The sequence below is a fragment of the Frieseomelitta varia genome, unplaced genomic scaffold, assembly GCF_011392965.1.
Source record: "Frieseomelitta varia isolate USP_RPSP 00005682 unplaced genomic scaffold, Fvar_1.2 scaffold_261, whole genome shotgun sequence".
Classification (NCBI taxonomy): Eukaryota; Metazoa; Arthropoda; class Insecta; order Hymenoptera; family Apidae; genus Frieseomelitta; species Frieseomelitta varia.
Genome location: NW_025109992.1, coordinates 20,686 through 36,711, shown reverse-complemented (window position 1 = coordinate 36,711; position 16,026 = coordinate 20,686). Strand labels below are relative to the sequence as shown.

The 16,026-nt window shown below is 39.1% G+C and overlaps 2 protein-coding genes across 6 annotated transcripts in view; both read left to right on the top strand.

Moving 5' to 3' along the window:
• The first annotated feature begins 814 nt into the window (after window positions 1–814).
• Window positions 815–7,266, top strand: LOC122528815. Its single transcript, XM_043654337.1, has 12 exons — window positions 815–2,971; window positions 3,468–3,656; window positions 3,830–4,065; window positions 4,251–4,462; window positions 4,766–4,842; window positions 5,001–5,197; window positions 5,384–5,544; window positions 5,777–5,945; window positions 6,125–6,318; window positions 6,400–6,529; window positions 6,746–6,943; window positions 7,216–7,266. Exons 1-12 carry the CDS (start codon window positions 1,570–1,572, stop codon window positions 7,264–7,266), a joined length of 3,216 nt encoding a protein of 1,071 aa, XP_043510272.1. The 5' UTR covers window positions 815–1,569.
• A 677-nt stretch (window positions 7,267–7,943) lies between these two features.
• LOC122528810 (protein Gawky) overlaps window positions 7,944–16,026 on the top strand; it is a 28,747-nt gene continuing 20,664 nt past the window's right edge. For 2 of the 5 annotated variants that reach the window (XM_043654328.1, XM_043654330.1), the window contains exons 1-11: window positions 7,944–9,709; window positions 9,999–10,369; window positions 10,612–10,945; window positions 11,034–11,561; window positions 11,687–12,063; window positions 12,139–12,336; window positions 12,595–12,750; window positions 12,868–13,347; window positions 13,603–13,938; window positions 14,342–14,562; window positions 14,718–15,081. In XM_043654328.1, coding sequence (XP_043510263.1) covers window positions 8,080–9,709; window positions 9,999–10,369; window positions 10,612–10,945; window positions 11,034–11,561; window positions 11,687–12,063; window positions 12,139–12,336; window positions 12,595–12,750; window positions 12,868–13,347; window positions 13,603–13,938; window positions 14,342–14,562; window positions 14,718–15,081 — 4,995 coding nt within the window. In that variant the 5' untranslated portion in view covers window positions 7,944–8,079. Of the gene's footprint in view, window positions 9,710–9,998; window positions 10,370–10,611; window positions 10,946–11,033; window positions 11,562–11,686; window positions 12,064–12,138; window positions 12,337–12,594; window positions 12,751–12,867; window positions 13,348–13,602; window positions 13,939–14,332; window positions 14,563–14,717; window positions 15,082–16,026 lie in introns of all 5 variants that reach the window. The other 3 variants (XM_043654331.1, XM_043654326.1, XM_043654329.1) reach the window with 3 other exon arrangements.

Here is a 16,026-nt window from a genome sequence, read left to right as displayed (position 1 = left end):
TTTTTTGCAATTTGAGCCAAACTAAACGTTGAATCTCGGTGTCGATTGACCCATGATTCTCGGTTCTCAGCACCTGGATGGCTCCCAAAGGCTACATACCAGACGGCGCATCGTCGCGCTGCTTTATCGCGAAATTCGTAACCAGATGCTTGAAGGCGATCACCGGCAACCTTCGCCTGATCGTGGGCGTCGCTTTGACTCGCCACGAAACATTATTTTCGAATTGTCCGGTGGGAAACCTAACATTTCAAGCTGAGCGAAACCGTATTGCGCAATCGAACTCGACTCGCGAATCACGCTAGTCAGCTCGAAAAATAGGCAAAAATTTGTCTGCCCAAGATTCGAGATCGCATCTCCTCGACTCACGAACATTAACACAATTAAATAAAATAAAAAAATCCGTCAAACATCCGAGTGATCTAACTTTAGACTTACAGCTGCACCAGCTTCTCAAATGGTATAAAAAGAATCTCGCTTGTTAGCGAAATCTCTATCGAACAAGATTTGGAAGTGTGCCTCGAAGGAATTTCACTTGCACGTCGTGGTTCGAGGGTGAAGGAGGACGTTTAACCGATCTGTGAAAGTCAGAAAATTCGCGAAAGTGCGAAAGGGGATTTGTTAAATGTTAATGAAACAACGCGATGCGCGGATTGCCGGTGGGAAAACGCGAGGGAAAGCGATGGAGGCTGCCATGTTTCGCGCATGCACGGACGATGATCGCCGTGTCGAGGCGCGCCGTGGCTCAGCAGACTCCGAAATGTTGATGCTAAATAAAACTCCTAGCTGCTTGGGACGATGCCATGCGTTCTAATTTTCACGACGGCAGATCGCTAGCCCGGGACGTGATCCGCCGCGTCGTTCGAGCCGGATGATTCGATAGTCTTTCGAGGCTCTCTCCGGGTTACCTGTTCTTCGTGGCGAGGAGAGGGAAGGAGGAAGTTTATACACAGGTCAACTGTGGGAAAACGTGCCTTTCTGGACGAAACACCGCGATTAAAGCGAAGATTTCGATCATTTTCAACGAGGAACAGAGCAGTTCCCACCGACAGTGACAATCAGTTGGATTATAATCGACCAGTGGGGGAGGGGAATTCTCGTCTCGTGACAAAGAAGAAGAATGTTCCCGCAAGACCAGGGAAATTAGGAATTCACAGTGACTTTGTTAATGTGTTTTCAGTTCTCAGGAACGAATTAATCGTAAAGAAAGGAGCAGACTGATTATATTTAAATCGAAACACCTGTGACGAACGATGAGTGCGTGTAGTTTCAAGTTAAAGATGAAAAATGAATTTTTTGTCGATTAATTCCTTTCAAAAGTTGATGAGTGTGCGTGCGTGTGTGCGTGCGCGCGCGCGCGCGTGTGTGTACGTGTGTTTTTAATTCCAAGTGAAGGAAAGAAGCAAAAGGAAAATTGCCGAATTTCTTCGACGATTAAAGAAAATCCTTCGACTCGGAAAATCGACGAATCGTAAATTTGACTTGTGTGCTTGATCCCGAAAGAAAGAAGCGAATCTCCAGGTGTTTTCCAGCGGTGAATCGTGGGTATTTCCATGCGAAGGTTCCGGTGACATGGCTGCCGCCCTTTTGGGCAAGTGCGTTGGCTTACTGGCACTGGTGTTGCTTCTTTACAGTTGCTGCTATGGCTTCCGTATTCGAGATCACCCGTCCTCGTCGTCGGCCGAGCAGCCTCATCACGCCACCTGCACTTCCATCTTTGGCAGATGCCACGAGAAGACGACGATCACGGCCACGCCGAGCAAAAAGTGGCACGACATTTCACGGCCTGCCACCCTTTCTAGAAAACCACCTGTCGAGCCGACGTCGACGGGAGATGAAGCACACGCGAGACCAGAGAGGGCCAGACCTGTCTCCTCCGACTCGAGAGACAAGAGTATCGATAACGACGAGGACGACGACGACGACGAGGTGATCGTGGAGGTAGAGGAAGATACTGGCGAAGAAATTGCGAGTTACGAGGAAACAGCTGACGAAGATGATGAGGATGATGATGATGATGATGATGATGATGATAAGGAAGAACGCGAAGAACAGGAAATAAGTGGAGACGAAAACGAGGACGATGATGATGAAGACGAAGAAGGAGAAGAGGAAGAAGAAGAAATAAGAGAGCGAGTAAGTTTGGACAGAGGCTCGAGATCTAAGAGACAGGAGAAGATTAAAGAAGATGAAGAGGAGAAAAGTGAAAGAATCGATTCAGTGAAAAGAGTAGGCCTGAAGAGGGAAATGAAATCTAAGAGACAGGAGGTGAGCGAAGAAGACGAAGATGAGGACGAGATGAAATACAGGAAGGTAGCTGCGAAGAAACTCGTAGAAGACACGGAGGAAGATGAAGGGAGAAGCAAAAAGGTGGAGCCGAAAAAAAGAGGAAGTCTAGAAAAAGATCTCAAAGAAACGGTGAGGTCTAAGAAACAAGAGGCAGAAGAAAGAAGCGAAGAAGAAGATGATGATGACGATGATGAAGAGATGCTTGAAGAAGATGAAGATGAAGATGAAGACGAAGACGAAGAAGAAGAATTAGAGGAGGAAATATCAACACCCCCGCCACGAAAATTAGAGAAGGTCAGGCTCGCGGACAAAGACAAAGTTAGGTCAGCCGAAATATTATCAATTATAGAAAAACCGAAAGAGGCGCCGAAAGCAGAGAAAAAACCGGACGAAAGCGCGAAGAAGGTGCTAAAGTCACCGGAAAGGAAGTCGACGGAGGAGCCATTGAAAGTAGTTGAAGCCACGAAGAAAGCGGAGCCCGTAAAGATAACGAAGGCTGAAATCGAACCGCCTGAACTGAAGATTACTGCGAAGCCGGAGCAGAAAGCGAAGATTCCAGCGAGGACAGAGGAAAAAGCGAAGGTTCCGGTGAAACCGGAATTGTCGAAGACGCGGGAACCGGCGAAAGTGAAATCAACCGCGGCTCAAGCCCCGGTAAAAATCGTGGAACCAAAACGATCCGACAGTGAGTATCGCGGCAGTGAAACCGTAATTATTGCAATTACTTCGATAAACTGGGTTAACAGGGAGTAATTTCTTTTCTTTTTTTTTTTATTACACACTGATTTACAAATTAATTTCTGGGCAGAAATCTACTTATATTATATTCTCAAATTCAAATATAGCTCAAGATTTGTTGGACGAAAGTCCAGTCTTCATCGAAAAACGAAAGAAACTCTAAGTCGCGCATTAAAGTGATAATTAAATGATCATTAAGCAGAAATTTGAGCAGCAGCAAAATTAATTCGCAGCGAATTACTCCCCCCATTCCTGAATCTATAAATTAAATTTTCGATTGCTTCGAAAATTTCGCAAATTTTGTGAATTTCCGCCAAGTTGTTATCGAAGTGGTTTCATCAATTTTCCACTCGAAATTTATATTTAAAACGAACGAGACCGCCGAGAGAGAAATTCTCGTCGAATCGAGAGTTGAAAGAACATACGACGATATCGTGTTGCAGAAGACGAGCCGAAAGTAGAAACGAAAACGCACGTGGAAGGTTCTTTCACTTTGGCTCGATTGAACGACGCGATATTACGCGTGCCGACCTTCGTGCCAAATTTCACGGCCGTCGAGAATTTCGAGTGTCAGCAGCACGGCAAGATTTTCCTACGACAGTTACGGGGTTACAAATTATGGGCCTTGCAAAGTAAGTCTAGCCTTTCATCGGAAATTTTCACTCCAATATCATTTTGCTTCTCAAGCTGTTCCTTTACTATTAATTTTTTTCTACCTTTTTCTTGTCCAACAAGCTCAACGAAAATGTTCCGAATAATTCTGTGAATATTTGATTATCAATTGGCGTTGTTTCTGCGGAATCAGTGTTAGATTCGAGCGCGAAAATTCCATCGGGCATACTGCGAGGGAACGTGAACCAGCTTGGAGATTTTGACGAGTGTCTGGCCGTGATGGCCCACGTGAAGTTGAACGAGAAAACGATAAGAGTGCAGGGCAAATATTGTTTGGCCAATATAGATTTGTATCCGTCGCATCCGGGCATGAAGCTTCCGGTTAATATGATGCAGGCACGTTCCCTCATCAGAGGAAGCATGTACGACGTAAGTGAAACTGTTCCAATCATTTTACAAACCATCGACGATACTGATCTTTGCAATCTTTGTGACAACGAAAGTGATAACAAAATTATTGGATTTCTTAAAAAGTTCGCGTTGAAGCTTCAGTATTGTCATCAAATAGAAGTGATTCTCAACAACAGACGTTCGCTTTTTTTTTTTTTTTTCAGCCTGGTCATTTTATTCCAAAGTTCACGACAGTGAACTGGGCGCTGTGCCTTCCAGCGGCTTGTTCCGCCGAAGACGCACGAACCGTTGTCGAGCAAGCGTTGGACGATTACAATTCCACCGCTGGAATTACGTTCATGGTGGACGTGAATCCCAACATGTGCTACGTGAAACAGAAATCACGGAGTTATTCGAAAGAGACGATCGGTGTTCTGTATGTATTGCACATTTTGTTAATCGCAGAATTACGTTGACTTGAAGGGACCCAAAATCGTAGTTTCTAGTAATCAATCGGTAATTGGTTCGTCCAGTTTAATCTTCAAAATAAAAATATGCGTGCCCTTCGAGGCGCGTGATTTAAAGATTAATTTTTGGCATTCAGAATAAAAGAAACGACTTTCCTCGACGATCGTGGATTCCTTAAAGAATTTTCACGTTATTTCATCAAATGATTGCAATCCAACGAGAATATGAGGTATTTCATTTCTATCTTCTGCTTCTCGATTTTTCTCCACAGATATTTCTACGCAATGGTCGTCTGCCTCGTCGCCGTAGCAACTATGAGAGATTATTTGGTGGTGTCGGAAGGGAAAGGTAGATTCTCATAACATTCTCTGTATATCCCCATTTGTAAGTTAATGCGCTTAAAGAGAGTAGCATCGCTTTACTTTAGCTTCGAGTCAAACGTATCCCACGTATCGTACGGCGAGTCGACTTTGTTTTATTTGTCACACGATCGTCGTTCTTTACAGGAAACTATTCAGAGAGGATAATAATGTCCTTTTCCTTACGAAGGACCTGTAGATCATTGTTCAGAGAAGGAACGAGCGACGCCGATATTACATGCATTCATGGAATAAGGGCACTCAACACGATTATACTTTACGTTGCTCATCAAGTAATTGTCATCTCGCGATTGCCATTTGCCAATCGAATCGAATTCACCGAGGTAAGCACGAGAATTTGAATTCCGAGAATCCCTCGGAGAAAGTCTCAGGACTGTGCAACGTCTTTTATATTATATAATACATATATATATATATATATACAGAGAGTATTATAAATATTATTGACATCTTGTAAATCGCTAAATAACTTTTATGTCATAATGTCTGATGTTGAAATACATATGTAGGTAGCAAACTCTCCTATCAGCTCTGTAATAAGAACATCGATCGTTTACACGGACGCATTTTTATTGCTTAGCGGTGTCTTAACTGCTTTCAACATGGCACGAGAGTTCACGACGCGGGGTGAGATTCGATGGTTTTGCCGTTTTATTGCCAGATACATCAGGTAAACTAATCGTCGATCAATTTCACCGTCGAGGATTGCCTCCGGCTTCTTTTCCCATTGTAAAAGTCCAATGAAATTCAGAATTGAAAGATCGTGCGTACATGTGTATGTCGCTTTACATTCGAATGTAAACTCTCTCGAACGTCTGAAATTGTCCTTCGATGATACGTTGAATTTTCGTTACTTACTTTTTTATTAAACTGATTCATTCAACGAAACATGGTGATTTTAGGCTCACCCCAGCGTTACTGGCAGTGGTGTTCTGGTACGCGTTCGTAATGGAACACGCTGGCACGGGGCCGCAATGGAACAGCCTCGTAATACCGAACGCAGAACTCTGCAAAAGCAACGCGTGGACAAATTTATTGTACATACAGAACTTCTTCCCCTTCGAAGAAATGGTATCTATCTAAAATCTAAAGCCTTGTTCTCGAGAAACAAACCGTGAAACGACGAAACATCGCCGATCCAATGCCGTATTTTCCAATCGCGTTAACTGCGCGAAATTGTTCTGAGATTGTTTCATTTAGAAAACATGCCTCTATCTGTCATTTACAACGAATATTTTCTTGATCGATAGTGCGCAACTCATACCCACCAGTTGGCTTTAGACATGCAATTGTCGCTATTAGCCCCAATGTTGGTATTCTTCTTAGAATGCAGGCCCGTCATTGGGATTCTTGTAATATTTTTCTTCGTCTTATTGTCAGCTACACTCCGTTACGTAGCAACGATGAGCAATTATCTTTCCATCGTTGTTTTCCATGGAATGTCGTAAGTTGCACGTTAATTTCTCATTTCTCTCGAAATTCTCTGATCGCCAGTTTTCCTGCGAATGTGAATCCTCGGTTTTAGGGTGAAGCACCTTTACAGGACTGCCAATTTAGTTTACGCGTTGCCGTTGCACAGAGCGACGCCCTACGTATTTGGCGTGGGGCTTGGCGTGCTGTTGCGTTACACCGGGAAAGAACTCAGGATCCACAAGGTATTTATTTCAACTCCCAAATCACACCGCAGACAATCGACTTATTTCCAATCTGTAGTCACGCTTGATAAAGATAATCGACAATTTTTACCGCATAAATGTATAACGTATCGATATTAAGCGGAAATGTAACGTGTGTAAAGTATGGTCGACGAGATTTGTCTATAACGGAGGAGACCGTGACCCATCAAGCGAGCGTGATGCATGCAATTTCAGGTGTTAGTGATCTTGGGATGGTTGGTCGCGATGGCCTTGGGATCTTGGGCGTTATTGTCGCCGTGGCACTTAGCCAGAAGAGACTATGTGTACGATGCTGAAGAAGCAACCAGTTACAACGTGATCAGTCCAGTCCTCTCGGCCTTGGCTTTATGCTGGCTCATCTTCGCGTGCTACACCAATCACGGAGGTCTCGCAGTTTTTGTCCCTTTTTTTTTTTTTTTTTTTTTTTTTTTTTCATATAGAAAGATATTTTTAGGTAATTATGTAGTAAAGAACGTTCTGATTAATCCTAATTATGATAGTCAGTTATTAAAATGATGATTATAATTAATGAAGTTATTGGTACAAGATGTAACCGAAAAATAATTAAGAAAGGAATGTACTACAAGTAATTAATGAAACGAAATCTTTTACACGATTACTATGGCTCAATGTCGCTTGTCTATATTCTCAGTAACGCAAAATAGGCGGCGCTAGTAGTTTTGCAAGAGGCCATTTTGGTGCAGATCAGAACTTAAGCAGAACAAGTATAGTTTTATTTTTTTTCATTCAGACGTTTTAAAACAAATGCATCTCGATATTTTCTAAAAAATTTCAAATAACTGTATGTCACTAATTATTAATTATATGATTAATACGTAAAAAGTACTAAATAACATGAAAAATATTTTATTGAAGGTATTAAATTAGTAGCTAGTTGCTAAGTTATTTAATGCAGTTATAGAATTATTTGATGTAGAATTGTATAGATAACCACGTGATTAGAAAATCTTTGTATAAGAAAAATATTTGTAAAATTAAGTATTAGTAGTTGTAATTGTGTATTTGTGTATTTGTGTATTTGTGTAAGTATTAAAATATTTGAGATATTTTTTAAATATAACATGTTGCTTGTATCAAAGAACTGGCTGTTATAGTAAGTATTATTTTGTGTTTCAGGCAAGTTTATCTTGATCAGTCGAAGCTCGACCTGCCAGTCAGTGGCGTCGTCAACCACAAAACACCCAACAAAAAATCATCTTCTAACTAGCTTTAGCGTACTAAACATTAGGGTACTAAGTATAAGCATAAATCTAAGATTAACAGGAGATAAGTGCGCAATCGATGAAGGGGTACCTAGCCTAGTTAGGATATCCAAGTCTGATCGCCCCTCGTCAGGCCACTTTTCTCTCGACTCTCTTGACAATTACTCCTTATTAGGATCCTGCCTTCATCCGGGCAAATACAATAATGTTAAGTCTAATTCTAGCCTCCTAAGTAATAATAACGATAACTACAAGTCTGTGATATTGCTCAGCTCAACCAGTAACCATTATTTCCTCCGCGTTGAAATGGACGGTGGTGCGATCGCAATGAGACTAAGAACCTCAAAAATATTAATTTTGAACTTAAAAGAAAAGACGGTGGAGATGTTGTCCTGGGTAATTAATGGTATTAGTGACGTGGCAACAATTACTGTTGGTGCTCTTTCATTTCAGGATAATGTTAAGTCTAACGAGCCCTCGGGCACTTATTTCGCGAGCTATAGGTACTCAGGGTCGTATACGCGTCTTGGCCCTGAGTTTGTTAAGTCTCTTTTTAAGTCTACTATAGGGGATAGGTTTAGGGTTAAGGGGGAGAACCAAGACGAGTTCGCTCTCTACATTCCTACTATGACTACCTGCAAGCCTACGATGACGCTTACACGCCAATCTGCATCCCGAATAATCGGTGTACCTGGATCTCGGCCGAACTACTTCGAGATATTATGGCCCGACCAAATGCACACTCCTCACAAATTTTATGACAGTTTATCAAACTGTTTAAAAGAATATCACAATGATTCTCTTCCAAAAGGAGAAGACAAAAAGAACAATTCTTCGAAATGTTTCGGCAATTTTAACGAACAGAAACAATGCCGATACATTGGTGAAAATGCGATTAACGATAACGAATTGAAAAGAATTAGATCTCAAATTGCTATTTATTTCAACGACGAGCATCGTACTCAGACAGGAGTATTTTGTTTTTGCGGTTTTGAGAGGAATTATTATTGCCAAAATTTGCACGAGTCGATAGAAAGAGATGTTTCTATTACTTCATCGTGCTCTAGTTTACTTAAACGAATGAAGCTAAAGTATCAAGCTTTTACTGTTGTGATCAATGGAAAATTTACGTCAGAAAATCTCTGTGATTTGTATCAATCTAAAGAGACATTATACAAAGTACTCCAAGCTATTGGATTTAATGTTGAGAGCGTTTTCACAGAAAGTCTGATGAATCCTAAGCAATTTGCTCTAACCATTTCGACGTGTCAAACTGCCCAGTTCATTGACAGTGAGAATTCTAAAGCAATGAAGACCGATACCATTACAGTAAACCTATACAATTGCAATCAGTTTGAAAAATATAAAGTTGCTCCTGCTTCAAAGGATGAACGAACTTCCAATGAAAGTTCTATAGTTTCTGCTCCATTGGAAGAAGATGTATCCTGTAGAAACCATCCAATTTACAGTTTCTCAGAACAAAAGAAAATCGACAACGCAGACGGTATGAATCGAACTGATCTTATTCATTGTGCAAGGAATCTCATAGCAGCATGCGTGGGAGTCTCCAAAGACATCTTAGAAGTTCACAGAACTGATCTTAAGCGTGTATTAGCGCTTCTTTTTGGACCGTTTTGCGATCTCGATGAAATCAATTTGAAATATAAAAAGAGGTGGGGAATTCCTGGTATTCTTAGATTGGCTGGTGGTGGTGAAAGTTCGTTAAATAGTGGTGGATCTACAAATTGGGGCTCTACGCAAACTAGTACTACAAACAATAACAACAATCAGTCAGGCTGGGGAGGAAACTCTGGGAATCCTTCTGGAAATAGCGGAGCACCTGGTAGTTGGGCCGGAAACAGTGTAAACAGGTCCGTTGCTGGGAATCCTAATTCAAATCAAAATCAAGGACCTCCGGGTGGACAAAATGTTCCAGGTAAGGACTCGTTCTTGTTAAGTTTTTTTTTGGTATCTGTTTCATTATAGAATTTTTATGTAATAAATAGTACTTGTGACAATATTTTTTTATTTATAATATCAAATGTTAAATATTTTATTAATAATAAATTTCATCTTTAGTATTATAAATTTGAAACAATGGGTGGATCGAATTTCTATTTACTTTTTTTTTATTCCGTTTACATGTGATTCGGAGAGTATCTTTTTAATTCCGAGACTTCGTGAATTTTCATTGCGATTAAACACGATGAACAATTATTTCTTAGGTAACGTGAATAAAGTGAATAATCCAAATCAGCAATCAAATCAACAATCAGGCCCACCCACTTCTCAATCAAGTGGTACAAGTCAGGGTGGACAAAACAGCAACCAATGGTCACAAGGGAAATCTAACAATCCTGGAGGACCAAGTCAAAACTCTTCTGTTCAAAATAATAACACTTCGGCCCAACAGCAGCAACAACAGCAGCAACAACAGTCAAATTCCAGCAACAATAATAGTCAGTCAAATAATCAGGCTCAGGGATCTGTTAACAGTAGTAATACACCTGCAAACAATAATCCTTCAACAAAACAACAATTAGAACAGTTGAATACAGTGAGGGAAGCACTTTTTAGCCAAGATGGTTGGGGCTGTGTGAGTATTTCTATCGTATGAAGTATATTATTGCATGAATGAATTTATTGATGAAATCTTTTTTTCATCAGAGTCGACATTCTAACTGAAATGTCTGTGTTCAATGATTTACTTTCTTTCTTTATCATTATATGTTCCATAAATTATAAAGTGTTTCTTTTGATAATCTCATACACTTACATTTTATGTCTTATTATAAGTACTATAGCATACTAACGTTGAATTTTGCATTTCTGCTGTAGCAGAATGTGAATCAGGACACAAATTGGGATGTTCCAACATCTCCAGAACCTAGTATGTCGAAAGATGGAGTTCCCATATGGAAGACACCAGTGAACAACGGCACGGATTTATGGGAAGCTAATCTTAGAAATGGTGGCCAACCTCCACCGCAACAGCAAGCTAAAACGCCTTGGGGTCATACACCAGCAACAAACATTGGTGGAACTTGGGGTGAGGATGATGAGGCTGCTGATTCGTCTAACATGTGGACTGGTGCTCCCACATCTTCCCAACCAAATTCTGCGGCTGGCCAATGGACGACTGGTACTGGTAATCAAACCGGCATGTGGGGAGGTAACAATTATTATATTGAAACACTTTTGTTTCTTTTCACTTTCTATGATATTATTTTAAAATAAAATACGAATAATTTTTGTTGCAGGATCCAACTGGGGTGATCCAAGGATTGATCATCGAGATCCTCGAGATCTTCGTTCTGTTGATCCTAGAGAGATGCGTGATCCGCGGGATCACAGAATGTCTTTGGATCCTCGAGAACATATACGTGTGATGGATCCAATGGCTCGAGATCCTAGGATGGCAGATATGCGTGGCGATCCTCGCGGAATTTCTGGAAGGTTAAATGGTGCGAATGCGGATGCCATGTGGGGTCAACCACCAGGTCCTCCACATCACCAAATGGGACATCAACATCCTTCAGGTCCCCCAACAAAGATGCTAAATCCTTCCAATATAAATCAATGGGGGGCTGCACCACCACCAAAGGATATCATGCCAGGGAAACCATCAGGTTGGGAAGAACCTTCCCCACCAACACAAAGAAGAAACGTTCCGAATTACGACGATGGCACAAGTTTATGGGGGAATCCTGCAGCTAATCAGAGGGCCATACCTGGTGGTAAAGTTTCTCATTGGAAGGATCTTCCAACGCCAAATCTAGGAAGAGGAGGTTTGTTTATTGTTTTTTTTTTTCTATATTATTCGTGTCTTTCTATTTGTGTATATAGAAATAAATGAAATTTGTATCAATTAAATTAAATTGTAAATTTAATACACTGCATTTTGGCACATTAGGAATGCAATGTCCTCCAGGCATGCCACAAAACAGAATGCCAGGTCAACCTGGCATGAAACCAGATGTTAGTGGACCAATGTGGGGACACCCTGGTGCTCCTGGAGGACGAAATGGTAGTTGGGCTGAAGGACCACATGATACAGGTTCATGGGATGATCCAAAAACACCAAGTACCTGGAATGAAGCTCAATTAAATCCTGGCACTTGGGGTGGACCCAGTGCGCACAAACCTAAACCAATGGGACCCTCTGGAAGCTGGGCTGATACTGATATGGATCCTACTCCTAGTTGGGGTCATCCCACAAAACCAACTCTTACAAAAGAAGTTATATGGAATAGCAGGGAATTTCGATACCTCTGTGATTTGGGATTTAAAGTAAATTATCGCTTCATAATTTATGTATTGTTATTTTTCGTAATTAATGAATTAATGATTATTTATTGTTTATAGAAAGAGGATGTTGAATTGGCATTGAGAACACGCGAAATGAATAGAGAGGAAGCTTTGGAACTTTTAAGTCAAGTGCGGCCTTTAGACCAATGGAGGAGACACGACGCACACTCCACTTACGATCCGACAAATCAAGCTACAACTGCGCCAGCATATCCTAGATTTAATCATGTCGCACAGCAAATGTCTTTTCCTCCGGTAAAAACTACCACAATTATTTTCTGAACAAAACAATTCATATTTTTAAATATTGACATACAAATTTCTTGAACATTCAAATTAATTTTGATTCATATTAATTGTGTCGAAATTATAAAATATTTTTGATCTACATGTTCTTATTAGTTTACTTTATATTGTAATTATTACGATTCATTCTCTAAATCCCCCAAAAAATGCAAAATTTATATGAAGTGATCATTCATCATGTATGTGTGTATTAATTATTAATTATAGGGTGCTGGAGTGCCAAGTGGAAATGCAACTGGCAGTGTGGGAGGATCGGTTGCCAGTGCAAGTTTATTGAAGTTACAACAACAACAGCAACAAACCGCTGTTCCATTACAACAACAACAACCTAGTAGTAATGCACCTCAACCACCTTTCAATCAGGTAAATTGCAAATAATATTAATAAAATTTATGTATTTTGTTCATGAGGATATATTTTTTCAATTATACAGGTTTTAATGTTTTTAATATATTGAAAGTATTTTTTTTTAAATTTCAGGCTTCCAGAGCTCCTCAAAATCAACCCAGTACTCAGCAACTACGTATGTTAGTACAACAGATTCAGTTAGCCGTCCAGGAAGGTTACTTAAACCATCAAATTTTAAATCAACCACTTGCACCTCAAACTCTAATACTTTTGAATCAGCTATTACAACAAATCAAAGTTCTACAACAGCTTCATCAACAACATTCTGTGCAAAGTACAATGAAGGGTAATGGCCAATCTGTTCTTCAGATCAGTGTACAAATTACAAAAACAAAGCAGCAAATAGCAAATCTTCAAAATCAAATTGCTGTGCAACAAGCTACTTATATGAAGCAACAACAGCAGCAGCAACAGCAGCAGCAGCAGCAGCAGCAACAACATCCTGTGCCACCATCTCAAAGCTCAGAATATTATAAGAGCTCTGTACATGATCCTATGTCTGCTTTGCAAAATAGTTTCACAGATTTGACAATGAATAAGGAACCTCCTGTTGTAAGTATATTTTCTGTCACCTCATATAATGTGCTTTTATATTTATCATTCAAGTCATTAGACTTGACGATCTAAGATTTATAGTAATGTAAAAGATTTAGTAGATAGAATATTAAACACAAGTTGAACATAAAGATAGTTTTTATTTTCAAAGTAGTGTTTAATCTGTATACTATATGATTTGTTGCGTTAGAAAAAAGAAATAATGAGAATAATAATTAGATTTGTGATGCGAAAATTAATTTTTTATTGTAGAGTCAGCAACAGTCAAGACTGAACCAGTGGAAGTTACCTTCTTTGGACAAGGATGGAGAGCTAGTTTCGAACGAGTTCTCGAGAGCACCAGGAACAACCAGTAAGCCAGCAGCTACACCGGCTGGTTTAACACGATCACACAGTAGTCCTAACATGAATCCTTTGTTGGGTCAAGGAGATGGTACATGGTCCACCAGACTTGGAGAGAGTGGATGGCCAGACCCAGGTAACACGGATTCCACTGATGGAAAGGATTGGCAGCCAACTGGTGCAGCCGCTGGTGCTGCTGCTTTCACCGATCTTGTACCTGAATTTGAACCTGGCAAGCCATGGAAGGTAATCCATTTCCAATATCGTACTTCTTATGCGAAGAAGAATTTTTCAATACCCACATTTTGAATGGATATTATAATATTATTTATTAATTTAAGTGTATCTGATATTTTTGAGATAGTTTGGTAATCAAATCCCAAAATAAAAAATGAATTTGTAAATAATGGCAACAGAATAATGGGCTTCTTAATTTGTTGTAAAGGACACAGATTAGATAAAATGTAGTTTTTAAATGAAAATCTAATAGAATAATATTTCATTTTGTTTAAAATTGACTTAGGACATTTGAATTATATGTTTTGTTATATTTAGCCAGATTTTGTATGAACAGCAGAAAAATTAAAAATTCTTAAGCGTGAGATTTATTCGGGTCCACCTATATTTAATTTCATTTTAGGGTACCCAGATGAAGAGCATCGAGGATGATCCAAGCATTACTCCAGGTTCTATCGTTCGTTCACCGCTTTCTCTAGCAACGATCAAAGATCCAGATGCCATTTTTTCTTCAAGTAGCAAAACTTCTCCACCACCACAACAACCTACCAATCCTGATACATCAATACCAAGTTTGAGTAATTCTACATGGACGTTCAATCCCCCAACTACTACTCCAAACGCATTTACCAGGTAAATATTTATTGCTATTAATTTCCAATCAATAGCTATGTTGTTTCTTTGTTATAATTGAACATAATTTTATATTAATTTAATATTACTATACTCAGTGATTAATATGTTTATAGCTATTGAACTATTTTAATTATACAAAATGTGATTTGTAGCTCGAAGAATACTTGGGGTGAATCAGCACCACCGCCGACTGCGGTCACTTCAGAGCTCTGGGGAGCACCAATGAGTAAGGTTCGTGGCCCTCCACCAGGCTTGAGCAGTAAAGCCACAGGAAATACGAGCAATGGCTGGGCAGGTTTTGGCACCGTCAGCAGATCCAGTTCATGGGGCTTTCAATCGAGCACAAATGCTGCCTGGGTTTCTACCTGGTTACTACTTAAGAATCTGACGCCTCAAATCGATGGTTCTACTTTGAAAACCCTCTGCATGCAACACGGTCCTGTTCAAGACTTCCGATTATACCTTAATCATGGAATTGCATTAACCAAATATTCATCAAGAGATGAGGCTATTAAGGTTCAGTGTCTTTTTTATATTTTTGCTATTGCATTAATTACGTTAATCTTTAGCGAACTTTTTTGCTTTAATATTTGCGATTTTAACTGAAAATATTTTAATACATCCTTTAATATTCCCTACTTTAATATTTTAATACGTTAGATCCAAACTTTTTATTCTTTAATATTTGCCATTTCGATTGAAAATATTTTAATACATCCTTTAATATTCTTTATTTTAATATTTTAATACGTTAGAGCCTTAGTAATTCACTAAATTCACTTTCGAAATATGAATAATTTTCAAGTATAATTGATTCTATTGATTCAGATAAATTAGTTACTTGAATCGTAAAGGATTAAACTTATATTAACCACCCAATTAATTGAGTTAAGTATTTCTTACTGCCATTTTTGTATCATATTATGTATATGATTTCCCTATACATATCTTTATACAACAAAAATTAAAACTTAGGTACCCCTTATATTACGAATTTTAGGAAAAATATTACCTAATATTAGCAATAATATTAGGAAGTTTGTATGTCGATTTTGCCTAATTTAACAATCATTTTCAAATTTATATATTTTAGAAAATTCTGTAAATGTGCTTTTTCGTGTGATGTTTGAAGTTCTACATTTACAGTTTTTTTGTAAAATTTTTACTTTCACTTTTAATCTTATGTATGCATGCATTTTTCTCTAGTTTGCTTACATATCTTTATATTCGTTTCAACAATGTCATTTATTTTGTTTTATTAATCGTTCTTATTATAATCATAGCTATTTTCATAGCTGTTTTCATACAATAGTTTGTTTTTCAGTACACTGTTTGCTATATATGTATGCACATACATTTCTATAGATGCCTATGTAGTGTTTTCTTTTCTCCTCCCTCCTATGAAACAAATACACGTATAATTCAATTTCAAATTAAATATTCACAGACAGTGGTGTAATA

Excerpts from the sequence above, each read along its gene's own strand:
- LOC122528815 (XM_043654337.1), top strand. The coding sequence starts at position 1,570 with ATGGCTGCCGCCCTTTTGGGCAAGTGCGTTGGCTTACTGGCACTGGTG. Across the intron at positions 5,545-5,776 it reads TTTATTGCCAGATACATCAG|GCTCACCCCAGCGTTACTGG; the intron begins GTAAACTAATCG and ends TGGTGATTTTAG. Across the intron at positions 5,946-6,124 it reads TCTTCCCCTTCGAAGAAATG|TGCGCAACTCATACCCACCA; the intron begins GTATCTATCTAA and ends CTTGATCGATAG.